The following is a 14,223-nucleotide window of genomic DNA, read 5'->3' as shown; positions in this document are numbered from 1 at the left end:
AGGTTCTCTTTTCTGTCTCACATCTGGGAGTAAGGCTCCTGTGATACTGCTATTAATGGACCTCCAGCATATTGGCTGGTCCAAGAGTATCTCCACAGGCATTCTGGAAAATTTGCAATGCCGCAATAGCTTCTGCCTAGGAAAACAAAAATATAAAAGTAACTATAAACACCGCAATATGGCATGTATCTATTTGGAAAGCCAAAGAAAGAAGAGATAATTTCAGCTTCATTTCAAATTTTAATGACTTTCATAAAGGCCTACCATTTTGGGTACACACCCTGTGTTTACAATACTGATGTTTATAAACAACAACCTTTTTTATCTCTTAGTCATTGTTTTGCTAGGCAAAACTCTTTCTTGTCATAAGACTCTTCATTACCTTTAACACTCCTGCACCTGATTTCAATTTTCATAAATGTACTTTTTGAATAAGATGAGTATGGCATTTCTGATCTGATCTTATGCTTTCTGCTTTTCTACATATCTCTACTGGAAATACTTCAGCCAGGATATCCTAGGATCACATTTGCCTTTCCACTGAAAGACCCTGAAACCACAGAAATTCCAGTGACCCCTTAGAATTTCTTCATTTTTCTGGCACTCACCACCATGCTCTACGGCACCTTTATGTGAGAAGCCTTGGAGCATGAAGTGCTCAAGATAAGAACCTTGTTTGATATGGAACATATGTGCTTAATCTTATATATGGTGTATCATTTCATCAGCTTCAGTTAGCTTTGTAGGATCTTGGCCTATCTCCTCAGTCTATAAATAAATAATGACAGATTTATAAATAAATCAGTTTCTAACCAGCTGAAACTGTGTTATCTTTGTAGCTTTTACCAATCAATAGAGCAGCGTGAATGACAGGCACGGGTTCTGCAGTTTTAAAAAAATCTAGTATAACAATAAATAAATAGAGTACACGTAAGTAGCACATAAATATTTTGATGCACTAGCATAAAATATTTCACATGGTGTTTCAGAATATGCCCAAGCCGTTTACATCTATGCTAGGCCAGCAAGTGCTTTTTAGCTGGCAGTTAAATGTACTCCCAATATAAATAGATGATCAATCATTCTTTGTTCCTATTGTTTTAAAGAATAGTTTGAAACCCAATTCACACTGTGTTAGTACGGCCTGTTCTTTTTGTTCTCTTATCAATACAAGTTTTAGTATTAAAAAAGTGCATTGTTTTCATCTGGCTGCAGGAGTATGTGTTGAGCTCTACTATTATTTTCTAAGTTCGTGGTTGGTGGGAGGATGCAGGTGCAAGCCTGCAGAAGAGACTGAAATTCTGTGAAGGCACAAAGTAAAGCACATACCAATCCATTCAGAGAACAAACACACAAATGAAAACACTTAAGTGGAGAGAATCCACTCCCATACTGAGAATTATTTTATTACAGTGCAGAGTTTGTGTGGAGATGAATTTGATTTTCACCTGCCTTCCTGTTCTGCTCACTCAGAGGAAACTTATGGAGACCTAAACTCCAGTGCCTCATTTGAAGCCTGACGCAGGACATAAGGCAATGAATCTGCTCTTGTTGTGTCAGGAGCCCTAGATTTATCATTTTTCCACAAGATCTGGTATGAAGAATGCTTGACTTTAATTGTGTTGCCACAAACCAGCCTTGTCATGTTCCTGCCACAACGAGGTGACCATCCGTTCAGGTCTCTTTCCTGGCATGTATAGAGGGGTCACAGGATAGCGCCAGCAGCCAGCGGTGGATTTCAGCCCGGTGCCTGTCCTCGGTCCACCACTGCCGAGCACTCAGTGCGGGGTCTGAAAGCCAAAAGGCCCTTCCTCACCCTCGGGGACTGCATGGAGCAGCGTGATCCTCGAAGCAAAGACGGCTCTCTGCTTTCCCAAGTTTTTGCTTTTGCCAGGCCCAGGGTGCAGCTCCTGGGCTGGGGAGGTGTCACCTCCTACTTACCAGGGCTCCCCTTCCCCGCTCGCTCAGCGTTCCGCTCCCTGCCCCGGGGATCCGCAGCCGTGTCCCTCACACCCGGACCCCTCGCCCTCCCTCCCCGGCACCGCGGCTCCGGGAGGCCCTGTGGGGAGCCCCGGGCTCGGCCCGGCGGCCGCAGCGCCGCCTCGGGCTGGAGCGGCGCTCGGCGCTCGCCCGGCTTGGAGCGGGCCCTGCGCTCGCCCAGCGGAGCGGACACACGGCCGGCCGGAGGGACAGACACCCCGATACACCCTGCGCTCTCCTCAGCACCCCGCCGCCTCCCTCCTCCTCCGGGCACTGCAGAGGGGCGGCGGAGCGCTGCCGCCTCCCCCTCCGGCTGGCGGAGCGCAGGCTGCGGGCAGCGCTCCCCAAGCCGGGCAGCCCCGCGCCCGCTCCGCTCCGGACTCACCCCGGGAGAGCGCACGGCAGGCGGGGAGCGGGGCGGGGGGAGCGGGGGCAGGGCTGCGCGCAGATGAGCGCCGGTCCTGCGAGATGCTGCACGCCCAGCTCCCCGCCGGAGGGGGGTAGCAGCCGCTGTCTCCGCCGGCTCCTGCTTTTTTGCAAGGGCTGTTGCTGCCGCTGGACGCAACCTTCTCCCGTCATGGAGCTGCTGCCACCGCCGCCGCCGCCGCTGCTGCTGGAGTGAGCGAGTGTGACGGGCAGAGCTAGCCGGCCGCATGGATGGATGTGTTTAGCTTTGTGAAGATTGGGAAGCTCTCCGGGTAGGTGTTTGCCGCTACCGCCGCTGCTCCGCGAACCGCGGGCGTCCCGCGGCTGCAGGCGATGCCCGTGCCCTGCGGGGGCAGGGAGGGATGGGGAATGGTGGGGGCTGCCCGGCTTGGGGAGCGCCCGCGCCGCTCCCAACTTCTCTGGCAGCGGGGCTCGGCGTGTCGGGGTGGGGCGGTGGGGGCTCGCTGTCCGTGGTATCTGCCCGGGCCGTGCCGATGTCCCTGCGCGGGATGGGTCATCCCCCTCTCCCTTGTGAAGGGACAATGAACTGCGGCCGCAGTTGGGCGAGAGCGGTGCCCTCCTTGAGACGCCGGCCAGAATGGACGGCCGGAGTGCTTCTGGAAATGCAAAAGCGGCGACAGAAGCCGGAGCCGGGCGCGGTGGCGGTGCCGAGGGGTGTGTTGGTGTTCGGGGGTGGTGGCCGCGGTGCGGGTGTCGGTCATCTGCGGGAGCAGGGGCGAAGTTCCGAGAGCGAGCAGCGCCTGGCCGGGCCGCGGCGCCGGGAAGGGTCTCGCCCTCCCCTGCGCTCCGCTCCCGCCGTACCGCGGGCACACCGGCTCCTCCGGGAGCCGTATTTTTGGAGAAGTGGTGAAATCGTCGCCACTCGCATCGTTTGTGAGCGCTGCCCCTCCGCCGCTTCACACGGCGATGGGCGCAGGGGCGCGAGTGGATTTGGAGTCTCTTATCCCTTGCTTGTAAGGCTCGTACTCCGCGTTGTTTAAGTGTGTGGTTGATTTGTACTGTTTTTCTCTATTTCTTTGTTTTCCGAATAAACCTTCTCTTGAATGGCCTCAGAGTTGTGGTCTCAGCCTGTGGAGTGTTGCGTTCGCAGCCGGTTGCCAGGCCTGGAGCTGCATAGATAGATCAAGAGGCACAGCAGCCCCTGTTACAATGTTCCCACCGTAGTTAAGCCTAACTGGAGGCAGCCCTTCGCTGTTACACAGGGATTGTGCTTTATCTCAAAGATGCAGTATGAAAGTACTTGAGTCACATTTCTTTTTCAGGGTTCTGGTATGGATAATCTTCCTAAAGGATTTAGCTTTGATCACTGTAACTAGGAGTGTTTCAAATTCTTATGATTCACTGGTTCCTACACCATAGTTACCATATCCTTTTCTGTTTATGAGGCACGTATGAGGCAGAAATTGGATGGTGTACAAAAGGGAGAAAGGCCTTGGTAAGGAAATAAAAAAGGTGGCTGCTCCCATGATGGTCAGGTAGGGAGCTTGTCAAAATGACAGATGGTCTGTAAAGAACAAATATTGCATTGCTAGAAGTTACAGAGTGCCACAGGTGCAGGCACTGCCTTTATCCCCCAAAATTCCCACCATTGCACCTGGCTGTGATTACAGCTCTGCTTGTGGCATGCCAGCACAGAACAGCTGCTGTCATTCAAGCACATCATTGTCTCATCCTGCTCACAGCAATTTTACACCATGTGACAGTGACAATACAAGCAGCCCCCTCGGCTTGCCTTGGGTGGTGTTAGTGGCTGATACCGCTAGAGCTGCAGCAGCAGGAACTACAGCAGAAACTTTGAGGAGAGGGAAAATATGCTCACATAGATAAGGAATAGGTCATGTTGTATGGTATTTATTTCCAGGTAACTGAATTGTGTGACCTTCTCCATTTTTTTTAGAAATGATGTTTTAGAAAAACTCCCAGTCCTCACATCACACTTGGTCTAGATTCAAAGGCAGAGAAAGGGATGTGTCATTCAAAAATTTTATTATGTCAGGTGCATGGCAGCTTTTAGATACATATATTGTAAGCTTGGGTCTTTCTTGGTGTGTAGAAAATTTGTAGCTTTCTGCATGCTTGAAGACAGAGCTAAGATTTGCATTTAAGTAAAGACAGATCATAGAAATTCTTCAGAAGAACCTGAAGGTTCCTTCTGAAATGAAATTGCTAGTTTTAAAGCTTGTATCTGCCTCTGCTTCATTTAAGGATATGAAATACTTACAGACTGTGTTTATCTTGTAGATTGCAGTACATGATTTCTGTACTGAGCTACACTTTTTATTTCTAATTTTCTGGTTGTTAAAAGACATAATAGTTTACACAGGACTTGACTTTACTTGCTGTTACCTAGGTTACAGCCAGGTATCTATTCCAGCTTTATGAGAGCTTCATGAAGAAGACAGGTTCCAGTGTAAACCCCAGTTTTAGTCCCTTTGTGCATTTGGGTTGGAAAACTAGTTTGCCCAAAAATACTGGTTGTTTGCTGCGGGAAGGAAGGCCTTTCTGCAGAAAATACTTAACTGAGAGTGTGATCTTACAGGCAGATTATCTACAGAAAGTTGTTTTGAACATGGTTGGTGCTGAACTTCTTTTAAATTTTATTTTGTTGTGCATTCAGATCTCCTCATTTTAAGTTGCAAGTCCTTTACTACAGTTTTAGTCTGCAGCCTTGATCTTGCAGGCAGTGGCACACTTAAGCCCTGTTATACATGACTACTGGAAGGGATGCTTCCTAAAGTCATGATTTGATTTTAATGGGTCTGGTAAGAATTTAAATCTTGGCTTGATGAATTAACATATAATAAGCTGGAATAAGCTTAAGATGAGGCTTAAAGTCCTAGAAGGTGGCTACTGGATATAAAATTTTACATGGCATATATAATTTTTTATATTTTTATTATCTATGTGGGTTTTTTAGTGATACCTTTGTGTTTAGGGTCTTTGAGAGACTCTGCTTCTACAATGGCTTCAACAATTGTCAATACTTGCTGGGTAAGTGGAAAATATGGGCATAATCTGGAAAAGGATTATGTGCAGAAATGAGAGAGAATGCCAAACTGGTTTTATGACAAATTGTGATCTCTGGTAATCTTGTCCTTTCCCTGACTTTGTAGGTCTGTCACACTGTGTACTATGCATAAACATACAGATGCTTCATGATAAAGTTTCTGTTGAAAGTTTGGAGATACCCATCAGACACTGAAACAAAAAATACCATACAAAAATAGTGATCACACTGGCATAGCCTCTCCCCCATTCCATTTTGGAAATTCACCAATCTGGTAATGGTCTGGAGTAAATGTTTTGGTATAAATCTTATGGTGTCATTCTCTGGAGGAAAAAACCACAAACAAACAACCACCTTTTATTGTGATGAATGTCCAAGTGTAGAGAATGATTGACAAGTCCTGTTCGATGGATCAGTGCCCTGATGTGGAGCTGTACAAGGCAGGTGAATATTTCTGTACTGTGGGCAGCATAAGCATGGATAGTGTGGTAGCATCTGTAATTTGGGATGAAAGATTAGTGCCATAGGTGTGGTATGTGTAATTTGGGATGGAGGACTGTGCAGGTGAATATTTTTGTACTGTGGGCAGCATAAGCATGGATGGTGTGGTAGCATCTGTAATTTGGGATGGAGGATTAGTGCCATAGGTGAGGTGCAGAGCTGACACTTGAGGTTGGTTCAGAAGTCTGTCTTGCCTGGTATTCTCTCCCAGTTGCTTTTAGCAACTGCTTGGAGAAGCAGTGGGAGTGGTGACTCGTGAGCATAGGTATAGGCAGTGGAGGAAGGATGGTGCTGCTGTTCTGAACATGGAACTGTTTTCAGATCAAGGTAAATCTGAGAAAAGGGCACAGTGTCAAGTTTCTAGTCAATACTGTACAGGTGAACTATGAAACAATAGGTCAGAATAGTGGATGGAAGTTATTGAGAATTTAAGCCTGTATTCATAGAACATATTTTTTGTTGGAATATTTTTTTTTTATTGGGAATGACTGTTTTTGTGATGTCTGTTGAGGTCAGTTCTATTTCGGAGCTTCACAGCAGGAAGTACAACTTTGATATGGAAAGATGCTTGTCTGGATGACACCTGAATGTGACTGAGTGGGGCAGTGACCCTCCAGAGCTGGGATACAAAGCTCCTGTGCCCCTGTTTGTAGCTTTGCCAGATAACACTAGGGAGAAAATGACATGACTGTCTGCATGAGTGGCTGTCAGGTTCTAAGCTGTGGCAATACTGCTGAGGGTAGGGTGGACATCTCTGTCACACAGTTACTTTTGTGGGAGAAGTTCTGAACTCATGGAGTAATTTGTCACCAGAAAGAAAATCTCCAAGTAGGCCTGCAGTATGGGGTAAGAAAGTAGAAATTGATACCTTTTTGTAGCCATTAAAAGTATAACTAATGGAGAGTTAAACCCAGGTAACAAACAGGACACCAGGAAGGTTTGGACCTGCCCTTAACAGCCATGCCAGTTTGTCACATGGGGTAGGTGAATTTGTTTTACCTGGATCTTTACTTTTCTGCTCAAGTTTAGCATTGCCATCCATTATCCTTGAGTTTAAATTTATTCCATTAAAATGGGATGTGAATAGTCATGTCCTTGTTAGCCAGGCCCTTAGAATTGGCTTTAAAACAGTGACCAAAAAAAAAAAATCCCTTAACCCTACAAGCTCTTCTTTTTACAGAACAGTCAAATATGTTTTCTTGCTGTGATTATGCTAAACCTGAGGCTGGCTTTCTAACTGAGAAGGAACTTCTTACCAAGTCCTTTTACATTGGGGTGGATCAATCTAACATTCTTATATTTTGTGTTTATCTTTCCATAGCTGGCCATCTCTAGTCAGGTAGACTGACTTGGGACCTACACAGATGTTTGAACTTTTGGGTTCTTGCTGTGATAAAAGTGAAAGAAGCCTAACCTGATGTGGAGCCTTGCATATGTTCTGTCCCTTTCCAGCCTTTGTAGCCCTGTGCTCAGATTTGTTCTCTCCAGATATTGTCATTAGTCCTGCCAGACTGCTGTGAAAGGTTCTCTCCTAGATCTGCCTTAAAATGTAACAGACTAGAACCTGTGCCTGTATCTTCTGACTACTAAGCTCTGTTGTGTTTTCGTTTGTTTGTTTTGGTTTTCTTTTTGTTTGTTTGGTTTTTTGGGGTGTTTTTTTTTTAGGGAATCAGGTTGCTTGACTTCATGGTTTAATTATTTTTATGCAGCCAAGCAGATTTAAAGTTCTAAAATTAGCCTGTCTGTTGTTTGTGTTTTTGGGGTTTTTTTGGGGTTTTGTTTTGGTTTTGTTTTTAAAAAATGTTTAATTAATTGAAGAAGATTTTGGGATGTTTCTGTCTTTATCAGAATAGCACCTTTCTTTTTCTATGATTTTCCTTGCCAAGTCTTTATTTTCCTGTGAAGTTTAAAAAAACTCTATGTTAATGGAGAGACAATTGCAAGTGTGATTAACTTACTGATGCTGTTTTGCATATGATTTTTGGAACAATTTTTATGAGTACTCTTTGAAATGACAATATTGTAGCTTGTAAGTTATTTTCAGTATTTACAAAAGATTCAGTAAGAAAGCCTATGATTATCCTTTTCATGTTCAAAGGAGATAATTTAATTCCAAAAAGGATTTTATTATACTGGATGATAATTCAAATAACCAATAATTCATTTCAGCCTTTTTCCTTGAGGACTGCATTACATTTAATGGCACATTTGCCTAGTCACATTAATATAGGAACGTTACCATATATTTTATTATTTATCTGTTTTGTTTTGTTAGCTGACACACATAATAGAGACATATGCTTTAATGTTTGTGATGCTAGTAATGTTGTATGTCACAGTGACTTCAGCAGTTTAGAGATTTATTAGAACCCCTCCTTACATTATGAACTGCTGTAAACTTGTCAAGTGGCCAGTGAATGATGATGCAACTCTGTTAAATATGTAAGTTCTCTATACCAGAAGCAACATTGTCTCCAGAAATTTTTGAGAAAGCAAAAAAAAAAAAAAAAGAGAATGAGCCCAAAGTGTTGCTTTCTTTCTCCTCTTGTACTAATTACTGAAGAAGATGGAATGCAAACTTTGAGAATTGATGCTTTGATTTAAGAAAAATCAAAATGTGCAGGTTCAATATAATGCTTTTATTTCTAGGAAGAAATCTTTTCTGTTTGCTTTTGGTTTATTTTGGAGGACTTCAATCTGTAGTGTAAAATTGTTGGTGACATCGCCGAATCAAGAATCTTGGGGCAGTTTCTCTTATAATTGTAGCCTGCACCAATGTTCTTGTGTGTGCATGTTTAAGTCACTCTGTTAAAATTTTTGTATGGTGTGAGAAGACAGAAGAGGGGTTTTTTTGGGTTTTTGCCTCTATTTCATTGGTACCAGGACAGCCTGAGGTGTTTTACAGTTTATGTTTAGCTTTTTGAGGGAAGAGGTTTGCTTGCTCCTGATGTGATTTGGTTGGTTGGTTTATTTTTGAGAAGCCTGCTTTTCAGCCTGACAGATTCATGTGAGAAATTTCATTTAAATAGAAAAAAATTCTCACCATAGCAGTAATAAAACATGAGGATAAGTTTCCATATTTTGCAGCATTCTAGATCATTATGGAAGTGTACCAAGCTTTTCATAGGGAATACAAACCATGACCTGAAAAAATGAGAGGATAATACATGGTCTCAGCTCCACTCATAATGTGGTGCAGAAGGGGTATTTTACTGTCTTGAGAGCATTTCCAAACAGTTATGTCAGATCTATTACAACTTAGCATCTGACTGATGGGGCAAAGAATTGACTAAAGTCACGTAGGAGCCTTTTTTAAAATGAGCCATCATCTGAGAAGAATCTCTATCTGCTGTAGACAAATAATACAAAAAATCAAATGTGAGGAAAGGGAAGGTAATTTTGGATTCCAGCCCTACTGTGCCATGCACAAATAGCTCTATTAAATCAGGGAAGACCATCCAGGTACATGAACTACTCATTTTCATGACTGTGTGCATATAACCTATTTGGATCCACGTTATGGAAACTTTTGGTGCTGATAAAGTATCAGTGTTTAAATACTACAGGGACATGCTCGAACAGGAATTGACTTCTGATAGTACCAAACTGTATTTAAAGCTGCTTTTTATAATGAGGAATAAAATGACTAGTTTTGTGATATACCTTGAAGAAATCTGTGAAGTGAAAAGGCTGCACATTTATTAAAGGTATGCTTAAAGACCTTTAAAATAATCAGTGAGACTGTTTCTGATAATTGCTCAATTGACTGGAAATGGAGTAAATAACAGTGTAGTAATATAAATTTCACTAAGTAATTGCATTTCAAATCCTAGTGAAATCCACACTGCTTAAAGTCAAAACATGTGAAAGTACATTGGAGCTAGAGATGTAAAGTACTCCAGGACTCAAAAGTCTCTCTGACCTAAATTAGGACCTAGTGTTGGAGAAGTTTCTACCAGCATTCCTTTAGTTCAGAGCATATAGAAACTCCCTTTAAGAGGTTGATTATTGGCTACAAACTGAGAAATTTCTTTTCATTAGTTTTAAACCCCAACATTTTTAATTATAATAAAGTTATTGAGTGGACTTGTCAGGTATCAATTTTAGCTATGGGAGTGTGGGGAGATAAGGCTCTGCAGAATAGATGGATATCTTGCAAGATCTTGAGAACTGCTGGTAAAAAAATAATTTATACAGAGAATAGAAAGGAGGCGGTGAAGACTAAGAAGGAATATTTGTGTGTTAGAGTCAAATGCTGAGAATGAATCTTCTTATGATCTGGCTCTTGATGGAGTTTATTTTTGTATTTTTCTGAAATTTTTGAAACTTTAAGGGAAAGAGACTTGGGATATTGTAAGGTATTATGACTTTTTTTGTATCTATAGATAATCAAAACAAAAAGGTGTGTATGTGTGGACTGATCAAAACTACTTAGTGATTTACATTAACAATCAAAAAGACCAAAAAAGTCTCCCTTCTGTTCTTCAGAATTTATTTCTGCAAATGTCCTTTCTGTTTGTTTTTGGGGGGTGGGAGAGAAAAGACATAATTTTTGAAACTAATGTTGTTTAAGAAGAAAATCTAAAATCACTATCTGTAAAACTTTGCAGTACTGATTGTACCCTATTTTGAGTGAAATTAATGTTTGTGCATGATTGAGTTTTAATTGTTCAGATAAACTGTTCACTTTTTTCATGAAAGTGCTTACATATTTGTTTAAAATACTTTTCCAGCATAATGCAGCCTGTAAGGTTTTGCTTATGTTGCTTATAGATTTTGCAGTTTCACTATTTGTTCTTAATCTTGAATTTGTGATTATGTTCCTCTGGATTTGGCAGTACTCATATGTTTGGAAAGCAAAATGCCCATTATTCTATGGCAGTAAATGCTACCAGGAGTACTGGCAGTGGCACCAGCCATGTAAAACAAGCCAGGAATGTGTTACAAGTCCGAGCTGCCTTATTTCACTTGTGCTCTGTGTTTGACTGAAATAGAGCAGGAGAGAACTGGAGAAGAAATCTGGAAATATTCCATTTCTAAGCAGATTTGTAAAGGCAGGATGCTTCATTACCTGAATGCCTGAATGATGGCACTGACTTTGATTTACTCTAAATGAGGCTGTGACAAGCCTTGAGGCATCTGTGACAGGAGCCTTGAGACAGCAGAGATTGTAATTGCACAGCAGAGCCTGCTCCAGCAGGGCTGAAGTTCAGACTTTGGGGTTGGAGCTGATCTCTGAGCTTCAAGGTCCTTTCCAACCCAAACCATTCTATAATCAAATGATTTTTCTTTGCTTGTGATGTTAGACCTTTATCCCACGAAAAACAAAGAAAAAAAAAAAGATTGAAGGTTATGTATGGCAGTATTGTCAAGGCCTTACCCATTCTAGAAACGGATGGGCTATCTGTTTAACACTGCAACAGGTTGTGCATCTTTATCAGAAAAGACAAGTTTTGTTTTGACTGTACAATGTGGTTGATAAGTCAAAATGTAGTACATGTGTTCAGGTAGAAATTATCAAATTTCACAGGTTTTTTACTGGCATTAGGTTTTGGATCATATGCAAGTTGCTATTTAAAGGCATCTGCTTTTCTTGTTTTTTATTTTTGACTTGTTGCTAACCTCAGATGATGTTAACTGAATTTTTAATTTTTATCTTTGATGAATTTTTTTCCCCAGTGGGGGTGGCAGATAGATTTCTCATGAAGTTGGCTATCTGCCTAGGTCTTTGCTTTGCATAATGTATTGTGTGTTACCTGTCATGTTTACAAGGAGTGCCTTCTCCTCTGTCAGGGCATACAGTGAAGGGCGACAGAGAAAAACCGCACGTGGGGAATTATCTGTACTTGACTATTCTGCTTTGAAGGCAAGGTGAGTGTGGGCTACGGTGTATAATAGGGGAGGAATGGAAAAGGAAGGAAGAGAGAAATTGGAGAAAGGAATTTAATGAATGTTGTATTGGGTAGGGGCTAACTTGCCTTGAGTTAATTGAATTAATTGTTCAAGACTAGCTGATCTTTATGTGAAGGTGAACTTACATTGTTGCCTGGGTAGAAGTTTAGTTGCATCATAAGGCTGGTTGAATTAATTGGTGAGATGAGCTGTAATCTGTGTGACTGCTGTTTTAAAAAAGGGAGGAATTCACTTCAGCTTTGGAACAGAAAAAACTTTTTTGGTTTCTAAGGTCTTGAGTTTCTTCTTGAAAGTCCTTTATTTTTGTAAGGGGTTTCTGGTGGCTAAGCTTGATCTCACTCAACACATGAAATAGTAAGGTGGTCTTTGACTCCCAGAGTATTTTCTGTTTTGGAGACCCTGCAATCAGGATGGTGCCTTCTCTTAGGGTGAAGCTCAAGCCCTGCATTGGTTCACTGGTGAGCCCTGTGACTTCTCCCTCTTTGAATGCAGATAACTTGACTGCAAAATCTGTAGTTGTTGGGGAATGTGTTTATGTTTCATTTTGGCTTTTAAAAAGTCCAAAAAACCAGAAGGCATTTGGCTTTTCTTTTTTTAAAAAAATTTTTTTAGTTGGCATGGGGAAGAATTAGAACTAAGGTACTCTGAGGCATTTTGAGGGGGCATTTCTGTAATATCATCATCCTCATGTAGTATCTACTGGCAGAAGACCTAATGAGGCTGTGGGGTCTGATTTCCATTTTCTTTTACTTTTCAGTTTTCCCATTCTGTCCCCTGCAGCCCTTTATGTCTCACACCATGGTGAACTACTTCAGGGACTAAAAGCACTAGAAAACTGGTTTTTGTTTGTTTCAATTCTGCTGGTGCAGATATCTAAACCGGCTTGGCAGAAGTGATTGAAGCATATTGTCTTGGGCTGTGAGGTGGAAGGGGAGAAGGGGAAATGGAGCTTCTGGTGTATGCTGAGCTCTGTCACATTGCACCCCATTTAGTGGTGGGTGGTGCTGTGTGAGAACAGGGAGATGAAACCTTTCTCCAGGTACCTCTGGGAGCTGAGGAGTGGGGAGGCTATGTGAGAGCCCCACGTATCAGCAAATCCGGGAAGAGGGGAGTTTCTGCAAAAGATGGCTTGCAGTGAGGAGAGGCTGCTTCAGCCCTTCTGAAATTCCTCTGATCTTTCCTAGTTCCTCTTGCTTCCTTGTCATTTCCTGCCTTTGAAGCCTGTTCTGCTGCCTTTAATTGGCGTTGCTTGGCACTTGGAAAACCAAGTACAGGTTCTGTGTGCTAAATGCAGCTTTGTGTATCTTGCACATCCTGATGTGTGAAGGTATTGCACCCTTGCTACCATGCTATACAGTCTAAAGAAACTGGCTTCCTGTTGTTTTTAAAAGCAGATTTCTAATCCTATTTTTGCTTTATTAGGCAGCAGAGGAGTGTGGCTGTCCAAGGGATTAATTTTCTTAGATTGCTTGTAGAAGGTGAACTATCCAGGATAAATGAGAGGTTGTTTAATTTTTTTTTGTTATCTTTTAAATAATGAACATGTGTTCATTCCTAGCAGCAATTTTGCAGTTATATCCTTTCCATGGATGTATTTTCCAGGTTCTGCAAGCTGTCTGAAGAGATAAAAGGTTTCTTTGAAATGCTCTATTTCTGAACTTGGGTAGAACATCTTACAGAAGCAAGTATAGAGTGTCTGTGCTACTTCTGAGACCACAGAAAAATAACTGAAGAGTATTAATGGCTTGCTTTTCAAATACTCTTCATTTTGAAACCAGCAATGGGAGTTTTATAGGTGCATAAGTAGTCTGAATTTTTAATTATGCTTTGAACCACAAGGCTTTCTCTTTTTTAGCAACAGCAGTAGTAAACTTTGAGGCGCTTCCATACAGCAATTTTTCTCTTCCTTCTGTATCTTCTGTCATTCCTTATACATATATGGCACTTCATCAGCCCCCTTCCTTGTTGACCACTTTCTTGCTTTGCAATGTTTATCCATCAACTCTATCACGTCATTGAATATGTGGTCTAAAAATGGTGGTGGTTATGAGGGTCTTGAAGGATACATCTAAAAGAGACATCTAAAAAGCCTCACAACAAATGATTCCATAGAAAAAAATTAATTTAGAACTACTAATGCTCTTTTAGCTTGGGTGTTTTATTGTAAAATAAAAAAATAGTATCTCAAAAGAAGCACTCTCAGGATGCACAATTACAAAAGTTACAAATTACAAAAAAAAGCTACAAAATTACTGTAGCTTTTACACTTTTTTTTCTAGGCAGCTAACATCATGCATCTGCATGACTTACAATTAGTATGCCTTAAAGAAGACCACTTCATAAGTAATATCCATGGAATATGAACAGTGGAATAC

At 42.0% G+C, this 14,223-nt stretch overlaps 1 protein-coding gene across 3 annotated transcripts in view; it reads left to right on the top strand.

Annotated features, from left to right (window-relative positions):
- The window catches only part of FRMPD4 (FERM and PDZ domain containing 4), a 395,580-nt gene that overhangs the window by 97,835 nt on the left and 283,522 nt on the right, over positions 1 to 14,223 (top strand). Inside the window, exon 1 of one of the 3 annotated variants that reach the window (XM_071430538.1) lies at positions 2,490 to 2,678. The exons of the other annotated variants lie outside the window; for them this stretch is intronic. Coding sequence (XP_071286639.1) covers positions 2,638 to 2,678 — 41 coding nt within the window. The 5' untranslated portion in view covers positions 2,490 to 2,637. Of the gene's footprint in view, positions 1 to 2,489; positions 2,679 to 14,223 lie in introns of those variants that run through there. 3 annotated transcript variants of the gene reach the window in all.

This window comes from Agelaius tricolor, unplaced genomic scaffold (genome assembly GCF_023055355.1).
Source record: "Agelaius tricolor isolate 1412-34295 unplaced genomic scaffold, bAgeTri1.0.p SCAF_7, whole genome shotgun sequence".
Classification (NCBI taxonomy): domain Eukaryota; kingdom Metazoa; phylum Chordata; class Aves; order Passeriformes; family Icteridae; genus Agelaius; species Agelaius tricolor.
This window is presented reverse-complemented; position numbering and strand designations above follow the sequence as displayed.